Raw genomic sequence first — 9,848 nt, forward strand, 5'->3', positions numbered from 1 at the left:
AATGTGTTTTCAATTTTTTTTGTGTATTGTTTACTGACTGCTTGATAGTGTATATCATTTTGATCACTTTGTTTATGATTTGAGAGCAGTGTTTGATTTTGAGCACAGGTAAATCTGTTTTGAGGCGAAAGCTTGATTTTGAGCACAGGTAAAACTGTTTTGAGGCGAAAGTTTCATTTTGCAAGAGGATTCAGAGGTTTTGTAAATAGTGCTTGAAGATGAGGTTTTGTGTTTACAGTTTTGAGAAAATGGGTGACTGTTTCAAGAATGTGTTTTAGCAATTGTGAAAAACTGTAATTTCAGTCTATACATATGGCGTGTTATAATGTGATTTCATAATTGAACAGACCATTCACAATGTTTTAAGCATTATTTGATCTATTAATACATTCATTTTTTGCTTTTTGTATGAACAGTTTTGTCATGTTTTACAAAACTGACACTTTGATCATTTGACACACAACTCATAAAGATTAGTCACCATTGCTTTACATGGCAGTCAATTGTGAGTGAATGTTTAACATCAAAATACATTCCTGAGCAATGATTGAGAGCATGCATCACATTCTCTGTGTGCCTTGGACAAACAATGTGGATCAGTTAGCAGGTTCAAAGTCCTGGTTAGTAATGTCTATGGATCAATCTCTACTCTCTCTGTTCATAGGCTGGAGTCACCATGCGTGGGCAGTATTTTGTTTTTTCACACAAGTAGCAAAGTAAGTTCATACAGTAAATGACACGCATATATATGTACGTACACATGTGCACTGTCTGGCATGTGGTTCACGTGTGCGTGTGTCTGCATGTGTGTGTGGGTGTGTTTGTGTAAATGTGCGTGTGTGTGTGTATACGTGTGTGTGTATAAACTGGGCGTCCGTCCGTCTGTCTTTGTGGGTCTGCTCCCTGGCTGAGTTGCTCCGCTTGCTCCGTCTGGTTCTCAGAGGCAGGAGTGGAGCGTTGCCATGGCCATGCCATGGGCAGACTCTGTGGGCATGTCTACTCCCTCCCTGAGGCTGTACACCTCAGTGTCAGGCTGTGTGGGCACCAGGGGAACCATTGGCAGAGCTGTGGGACAGAGAGACAGGCAACAACACTGGGGTTAGACGGCCGGAGAACGACTGACTTTAATGACAACTGCATTATGCTATACCAATGAAGTCATCTATTAGGGAGAGGACGGACTGGCGGAAGTAGATCGATACAGACACAAACATGGAGGTGATAATGAGGGACGTTATCAGCGTCCAGCAGGTGAGCTCAGAGCTGCGGGAGATGAGGACCAGGGCTGGGCTTGAGGGGTTCCTACAGAGCTGGGTCTGTATATGACCTACTGTGGTTCAGCTACTGTGACAGCCGAGGGACACTGTTCAGGAACTGCGTGCCGAGCACTCCTGTCGAATGGCTTGAAAGCAGCGTCGGAGCTTACATAGACCTGGCTCCTCACCGCACACAGGTTTGAGAGGAGAAATATCTGCCACATGCAGATTCTCCTGCCTGGTTACACCTTTCATCAGTTCATATCTATGTCCCATTTATTAATTTAACCCATTTACCCCCCCAAAAACTTGATTTTGGCATGGTCTTTGAACCAGTCAGTGTAAAATGTATGTTAACGTATCTTGGTGTCTAAATGTAAAAAAGTGAATAATCTGCAGGCACTCACATGTGGGAACAGGTAAGATGACGGAGGTGAAGTTGCTTGGCAGCTCGATGTGTATCCCTAGCATGTCTTGGGTCAGGGTGGGGGCTGGGGCTGGGGCGGGTGGGAACACCAGCACATCAGGAGGAGAGCCTGCAGAGTGAGGCAGGGGAAAAGATTCGGAACGTGCTCAACATTGTCCTCGATGTCTCACTGTACAGACACCATACCCATCCCAGACCTGACACACATCCTAGATAACCACGCCACTCTTATGGAAATGAGCAGCACGCCAAAACTCGGGGCCTGTTCCAACTGCTCCCCTGATCACCTCAGGATCCACTGGCCTCAATATCGGACGACCACAACGCCACAGCCCAGTATCCAAGAGGTATCCAGGAGAACGCGAGAGGGTCTTACCCGTATGAGAGCCGTGCCCCACGACCGCCCCCTCCCCCAGCAGCATCTCCTGCAGCAGGCTGTCCACCCTGGTCTCCCCCAGGAGCCGGGCCAGCTGCAGAGTCTCCACCATGTGCCAGGCCACGCTCTGCAGGGGGGGCAGCATGAGTAGCAGCTCCCCGAAGCGCCCCCTCTGTTCACAGGTGGCCTCGTCCAGGAGCACCTGGACCTGGAAACGCAGCTGACGCACCACCTGGGGGCTTTCCAGACCCGGGCAGTCTGGCATACACACACACACACACACACACATGCATATATACATATGCACGCACACACACATATACATTTATACGTACACATACATACACACACGCACAGACAGACACATATACATACACAGACACGGACAAACACACACACACAGAGACACAAGCACATACATTATTGATTCACAAACAAATAAATAAATAGAAGCTACAGAAGCATTATTGGCACTAAGGGTTGGTTAGAAGTTAAAGATTTGGGTCATTGGAGGACAGTACTGGGAGCAGATGTGTTTATGTCTGTCGCAGACAGGGTGGACTGTTACTTTGCTAGTCATGCCAGTTTGTCTCCTGGCCCTCTGGCCTGACTCTGGCGCTATAATCACTGGCCATAAAGCCCAGCAGCCAGCCAGCCGGCCAGCAAGCCAGCCAGCCACCTCAACCTACTAGCCAGCCAGCCAGTCAGACTGGGTTCCAGCCAGCCTAGACCACTAATATGAATAGCTTTCCCAGGAGCACGGTAAAACACCACCGCCTAAACAAACCAGTAGGTGCCAAGAACAAAGAGTGGGAGAGTCCCCTTGAGAGAGCAACCAACATTTCAAAAGGTTCCTGGCAAACTCTTCTCCCTTGTCTGAAAGAGAGAGTCAGGGAGGAGGGCCGACCTCTAGTGACCTGCGGACCAACCGACCTGGGGCGAAGAACACGATGGTTCTGAGGCAGGCGAACTCGCTGTCTGTGATGTTGAGCTCTCGGAGAGGCCTGACCAACTCCTCCAGGATGCGTGCTGCTACTCTGCAAATTTCCACCTCCGGACTATTCACCGGAATCACAAAGTCATTACCTGAGGAGAAGACAAATGGAGTCCAATCAAGTCATACGCAATAAAAGTACTTACTAAAGTATGTTGATGTTCATCATTTACTATAAGTGTGACAGATGCATCACATCCCAGTTAAACTTAGTCCAGTACATCAGGCTGAAAACATGAGGGGGGGGGTAAGCACTGTGTTCGTATTGAAAGGTCCTTGAACTGATCTCTTTCTCGGGGTCTCACCTAGGAGGATGATGTCATCGTAGGCCAGGGAGCGTCGAGCCACCCCCAGGATGAGGTGTTCTGCAGAGTGTGCTCGCAACAGAGCTACCTGCACACAGACACAGCATGGACAACGAGGCTACAAAGACTGCTGGTTTCAACAAAGTATGCTAAGAAGTGGACCCCAAACGACACAAGGACAGCTGGCAAGGCAACCATCTACTGATCTACCTGTTCAAGCCAAACACCGTATCCTAGCGACAGAACAATCCATGAGTAACTCAGCTGTCTGCAGCCACATAGCAGGATGCCACGCAGGGCTAGTAAGACCGAGCGTCAAAGCTCTGTTGCTTGTCCGTACCCTGTCGTCCATGGGGAGGCTGCAGAAGTCGGGGATGCGCTTAGCCCACTCCACCAGCAGGAGGAGCTGCTGCTTCATGGACTCGCACACGTCCCCCACCTGGGCCATCTTCTTGGTGTTGATGTCACAGCTCATAGGTGAGGTCAGGGCTGAGAACTGAGAGTGGCACACCGTAATGAGAGGCTGCACTGTGGCCAAAGGTGTGGCTGTAATGTGGGAATGAACTGAGATGGATAGGGGAGGTGGTAGTGGAGGTGCTGGTGTGTGTGTGGGGGGGGAGTGTGAGGTGAGGGCAGCTGTGACAGTCGTGAAGGGCAGAGCAGGCAGAGGCAAGTCGGGGAAGGTATTGCACTGTGACAAGAGACATTCCTAATCATTAAGAGAGAGAGAGTGTGGGAGAGGAGAAATGGAGGTCTCTCTCGCTTTGTCTCTCTTGCTGTCCACAATGCTGCTGAAAGTTGATTACAGCCCTGAGGCACTCTCACTGCCTATTTTTAGAGAGATACCGAAGTCTTACCAATGGAAAACAGACCGGTCTCATTTTGTGGTTCATTTGTCAATCATCCAATTAATTTCAGCACATTCCTTTCACATGCAAAAAGAAGATATCTGGTTGTTATTATGCATTTGAAGCCAATTGAACACTGGCACACAATCCCAGCCCCGGCACCGCAATTAAATAGGCTGTGATCAGATGGAGGGAGTCTCTCTGGGCAATTTTGCAATTTCAAAGAAGTAACTGAATCCAGGCAGCCGCTCCAATCTCCAGGGAGGGGTAATGGCCGTCTGTCTAAAGTGCAGCCTGTATCCTCGAATCCATCTCTAGCCTTTATCTGAGCACTTCTCAGAAGTAGATAAGGGAGTGCTCTCTGAGCTGGATGGGAAACGGGGGCCCGGGCAGTACTTTGAGGCTGTAACACAAGTATGGGGGAGAAGAGGATGCTTTGGGTGGCTGCGGGGTACCTGGTGGCCGCTGGCAGCCTCGGCCTGCAGCAGCATGCTGATGGACAGGGTGCCCCCCCCCTGCCCCTCGACCCTGCGGCTGCTGATGCGGTCGCGCTCGTTCTGAACAGCTGAGGGGGGGAGAGAGGGGTTATCGGGAGGTGTCAGGAAAGAACAAGGTAACATGTATGATGTATTTATCTGTATATATATGTGTAGATATACATGGACACAATCATGAAACATGATTGCCTGTTATTGAATTGAATTCAATAACAGGCAATATTCAAAATGGATCCCGAAGGAAATTCAAGCCTTTAGCCGTGACTTGCACCCGTAAACATGTTTCTCAAATGTTGAACAATGGATTTTGGTGTTTTAAAAACCCACCGACACTGTATGACTATGTTTAGCCTGTGTTCTGCTCCTCTCTCTCACCAACCGTTTCTGGAGGAGGGGATCCCTCTCTGAATTGCTCCTCCCAGAGTTTTTTGGGAGTTTTTCCTTGTCTTCCGTGAGGGTTTAGGTTGGTTGAGGGGCAGTTCTATGGGCATATGTGAAGCCCTCTGTGACATGCTTGCGTGTAAAAAGGGCTATACAAATAAATTTGATTTGATTTGATTTGTCTAATTTGTCTCATTGTAAGGGAAAGAGCTGTCCTCTCTCAACCAGATGTGAGAAGAGAATTCCTACATTTTGTTCAATTCCTCCTAATTCACTCTCTCACTCTTCCTCTTAAGTGTTACCTGCACTACATACACCACGCATCTCTAAAACCAACATTCCAAAACCTACTGTGATACATTGTTAGGCAAAGGAGTGTGTGTTCGTACATCATTTGGAGTGTGTCCAGCAGAGCACCCAGTCTCAAAGTGACCCAGGCTTTCTCAGTGCCATTAGAGGGAGAGCAGGCGGCCTGGATGACCTCAGCCTGATTCCAGTCTGCCCCCACAAAGTCAGACAACAAGCCCCAGTCTCCAAGCAATCAGTCATCACTGCTGTCCTCTCAGTGGCCAATCAGAAGCCTATTAATCAAACTGGAGCAGGAGAGAGAGAGAGAGACAGTCTCTGCGTGGCTCGGTGGGATGATGTCACAAATGAGTTCTCTATGGAACATCAGTTAGCTGATAGATTGGACTTGACTCAGGACAGTTGTTTGGGGGATGTAAAAATAATAGCTGGTTAAGAGTGGTCTGTTCGAGTGAGATGCAATTTGTTCCCCTTCCTTTTATAGAGTACGCAAGAGCATTTGACATCAAAGACTTTGCAGTTAGGGCTGATTCCGTTCTGCTGTTACATCACATTCCCCTGGATTTCATTGGGGGGGGGGGGGAGGAGCGTGTGTCTCTTGAAAAGGGCAGAGCAAATATGTTCCCATACTCAACCATGTTAATTATTCATGTGAGCAGGCCACACATGGGTCCTGCAGACTGAGCTCTTTCTCCTGGTTATCTATGGCAGCCAGAGGGAGATAAGACCCACAGAGCATGGCAAACACTCACTCAAGTCCTTATTTCTCAAGAGAGACACATGTGGATCTTGTTGGCCATACATTCTGGTGTACGTACGGGGTACCTCTCCGAGAGCCCCGTAACCCCTCTATTGACAGGCACTCTGCTCTGCCAAGCCCAATACCCACTCCTCAGCCCAGGACGTTTTGTACCACTTAGGTAAATATTGTGATTTGTCAACTTGTACATGTATCAATGTGTGTGGGTTTTTATGTTGTGGCATGTGTCAGTCGTTGATGCTAGCGACGACAACATTGATTCTAAGGGTCGTACGTTGAGGTATACGTCATGAAATGTAATAGGACAGCAACGGCAGGAATCCCACCTTCCTTCCTCATGCCGGCTCTGAAACACTTCCGCAGTCTGCAGTAACGACACTGGTTTCTCTTGTCTTTGTCCACGACACACTGCCTGCTAAACCTGACAAATCAGAAACAACGCACACACCAACTTAGACAGTGGAAGACAGGATATAGTTATAGGAAGTTATGATACCATCGTTCACTCAGGGACCAGGTAACTGTGATGGCTTCTGATCAGTCACTGTGGGTTACAGAGAGTGGGGAGACATGTATGAACAGGCCTCAGTTACACTGAAAGGACACATTTGGTGGTCCTGTAACCTGCAAAATGAAAACTCATATAGTTCATATGCTGTAGCTGGGCTGGGGCTACTTCTTGCATGAGGGAGAGAAAGCTAACAGCTATATCTCACCATTGACTCTGCATCCTTAGTCATTGTATTTAGGTTATTGTCTCCTTGCCTGGACAGATCCCAAAGACAGTGGCCCTGAAGTGAGTTTTCTATTCTTAGATTCTTTGCTACTTTGCTACTTCCATCCATACATCTCACTTGACAATAGGTGACAACCTTACCACCATTCAGCCATCAGAGATTGATTGAACACCTTGAAAGAAACAACTTCTCAGTCAGAGTGTCAGCGGTGTTATATTACATACCCATGCTTTATCAAAAGGCAGGCTCGATTCAAAACAAAACTAGCACAGTACACATAATATGCTCGTCCTGTTCCGCCGCAAGTGGAATGAGCACTGCTGGGGATGATGTACACTGCACAGCAGGTCAGACTGAACGCCAGGCCGTCCGAGCTGAGTTGCTGGGTCTGCCTGCGACGTCGGTGTGTCTCACCTGCAGGTGTAGGCGTGGTTCTTGCGCACGCTCCTCCTGAAGAAGCCCTTGCAGCCGTCGCAGCTGGAGGCGCCGTAGTGTTTCCCCGTGGCCCTGTCCGCGCAGATGGAACACAAGCCCCCGTTGGCGTGAGTCGGCTGAGGGGAGGGCTCCGGCTGCAACGGCTCTGTCGTCCACAACACAACAGAGATGTGACGTCAAGTGTTTTTGAGGGCTGCGCGCGTTGTTGCTTTCTCTCTCTCCACAAAACTCGGAGACAGACACGTCAGGCAGTGTGTTGCTCATCTCCGCCTCAGGCTAACATCAGATGGTTTTGAGATGTGGCCTTGCAGGGGGGCGGTGGTACTTTGTGGAGAACGGGCTCCTATTGTTTCTCTCCGGTGATGAATAAATAAACATGTGTGAGGCCGCGCTAACAAGCCCCAACAGCACTGTGTCTGAGTATGATGGCTCAGCCGAGAGACTAGCATCGCAGCGTGGCAGCTTGCAGATAAGCACCAGCTCACAGCCAATCATTAATCACCCCAATCATCAGCTAAGGGCTTTAATGAAACCTGCTACAACTCTGTGAAGAAGAATAACCTTGTTCACACAAAGACACCCCTTCCCTCAGACAAAAATGTGTTGATTGTGAGCCGTGGCCAAAGGAATAATCAGGGGGTGTTGTTTGACAAGCCTGGTGGGGGGGGGGGGGGGGGGGGGTGATGGTGCTCACAGGCAGAGATATCACAGCTCCGAGGCCACTGGCTGCCAGGCTCATTGGCCTCTGAGGAGCACTGCTGCTTATTACTGAGAGGAACAGGAAACTCCCCATTCAATTAAAGCAGTTACAGGTCAGTGGCAAGCCAAAGTCCACCACCGCTCTCTGGCTAATTTTACACTAGGAACTACGTTTTAATTCAATCTCCCTCGGTGTTGCTCTAAATTGTGTCCTGTCAGTATTCGATCGCTGCAGGATTGTCTCTCTTAAAACCACTGACCGTCAAATGCACTCTGGTGGCGTAGTGATCCGGCTCTAGCATGGACAATGCCCTGCGGCTGTAATGTATGTAAATTACACACTTAGAGTAGGGAGACGAGGCAGCCAGGGATTACAATTGAACATGGAGAATGCTTTCTGTGGTCAAAGATCAGTGAGATTAAATTAAGAGATTAGACTACATCTGCCGCACAGTTATCTGTGGAGAAGTGAAAAGCATCTTCTTTCAAAGTGCTGTAGAAAAGGACCTGCTTCAGCAGAACAGACTCTTAATGATAATGACAAAAATATGATTAGAAGGGAGGTAAGTGGAGGAAGATGGAGGTCTTTAGAAATCTCCAGCCACTCTCTCTGCATAACAACTGCATCCGCAGCCTTTTGTGGGCCGGTGTTATTGCAAAGACATCAGTCCACAGCATTTTTGTGCTCATGCCATGAGAAAATGACCTTACAAATTCCTATCTGTGTGAGAGAAATCAAACCACTGGACCACACAGGCTTTGTGAGCCTTCCTAGAAGTCTGACCTTCAGTGAGTAAGACATTAAGTAAGAAACAATTTTACATTTAAGAGAAAGTTAAACGACGTGTTAATTCTTCATGAACAAAATATCCATGTAACATCGTACATCACGCAATCCAGTTTTAGGTGTATTCTGTAATGTGTGTGTCATGTTTTCGGGTGATCCTCTGGCAAACCTGTGTTTGGGCCTTGTAGTCCACCAGAGAGTAACCCAGTTGGAGGAGGTGACCGTACCTGCCATAGCGCTCTCTACGGGGAACACCCTCAGGTTGTCAAACTCCAGCAGGGTGTAGGAGGGGTCCAGGCTAGGGCTGTAGTCTGAGGAGTCCAGGTCCAACACGTTCCCAGTCATCTTCATGGTGGAAACAGTCTGTCAGCAAGCCTGAACAGGCCTAGACGCAGAGGAAACCGAGGGTGTCTTCCTGCTTGTCCAGAGAATCAATGTGCTCTCACTCATTGCATAATAGACCCCCCTGTTACCGCTCCAAGTCTTTTTCTTCCTTTTACTTCTGGTCTTTTTGCTCTGTGTTCAGTTCTGTGTCAATTAAAGTCCTGCTTTTCTCATCCCATCATCTGGTACCATGTAGTTTCCCTGATTGAACAATGTTGTATCCTTCGGTAAGTATTGGACTAGTTATTCCAGATCAAGGTGACAGAGTCTAACTGTTCAGAGCAGTCAGAGTAAAAGAGAGACAGAGATTTGTCCCACTGTCTGTTTGCTAGCCTCTTATCAGACTCTGGCAAAAGAGGGGGGAGGGTGTGCAAGCAGGTAAACACGAATCACTGTGAAGAACAAAAAAGAGCATACACAGTCATGTAGGCAGATCAGTCATTATGGCGCTGACTATCTTTATCACCTCGAAGATGACTTAACAAGGAAACACAAAACCCAAAGTGTGACCAAAGGTTGCGGTTATTGCCTTTTGTTGAAGGCTTCTTGGGCAATGCCTTGTTTTTCTTTTCATTACCACTGATAAACACTTGATGTGGTCTAACCGAGTGGTGGACTGGACACAAATGGTACAGTAGCCTATACAGTAGCAGTGC

General features: G+C 48.3%; 1 protein-coding gene across 1 annotated transcript; it reads right to left on the reverse strand.

Moving 5' to 3' along the window:
- Nucleotides 1–743: 743 nt before the first annotated feature.
- On the reverse strand, nt 744–9,189 carry hnf4b (hepatic nuclear factor 4, beta). The gene is made up of 10 exons (XM_067248969.1): nt 9,036–9,189; nt 7,302–7,467; nt 6,477–6,571; nt 4,662–4,771; nt 3,699–3,854; nt 3,359–3,446; nt 2,993–3,145; nt 2,060–2,317; nt 1,664–1,792; nt 744–1,065 (listed from the first exon to the last, which is right to left on the reverse strand). Exons 1-10 carry the CDS (start codon nt 9,157–9,159, stop codon nt 938–940), a joined length of 1,407 nt encoding a protein of 468 aa, XP_067105070.1. The 5' UTR covers nt 9,160–9,189; the 3' UTR covers nt 744–937.
- Nucleotides 9,190–9,848: the final 659 nt, after the last annotated feature.

The sequence above is a fragment of the Osmerus mordax genome, chromosome 13, assembly GCF_038355195.1.
Source record: "Osmerus mordax isolate fOsmMor3 chromosome 13, fOsmMor3.pri, whole genome shotgun sequence".
In the NCBI taxonomy this organism is placed as follows: Eukaryota; Metazoa; Chordata; class Actinopteri; order Osmeriformes; family Osmeridae; genus Osmerus; species Osmerus mordax.

Excerpts from the sequence above, each read along its gene's own strand:
- hnf4b (XM_067248969.1), bottom strand. The coding sequence starts at position 9,159 with ATGAAGATGACTGGGAACGTGTTGGACCTGGACTCCTCAGACTACAGC. Across the intron at positions 3,146-3,358 it reads CGATGACATCATCCTCCTAG|GTAATGACTTTGTGATTCCG; the intron begins GTGAGACCCCGA and ends TCTTCTCCTCAG. Across the intron at positions 1,066-1,663 it reads CATCTTACCTGTTCCCACAT|CTCTGCCAATGGTTCCCCTG; the intron begins GTGAGTGCCTGC and ends TCTGTCCCACAG.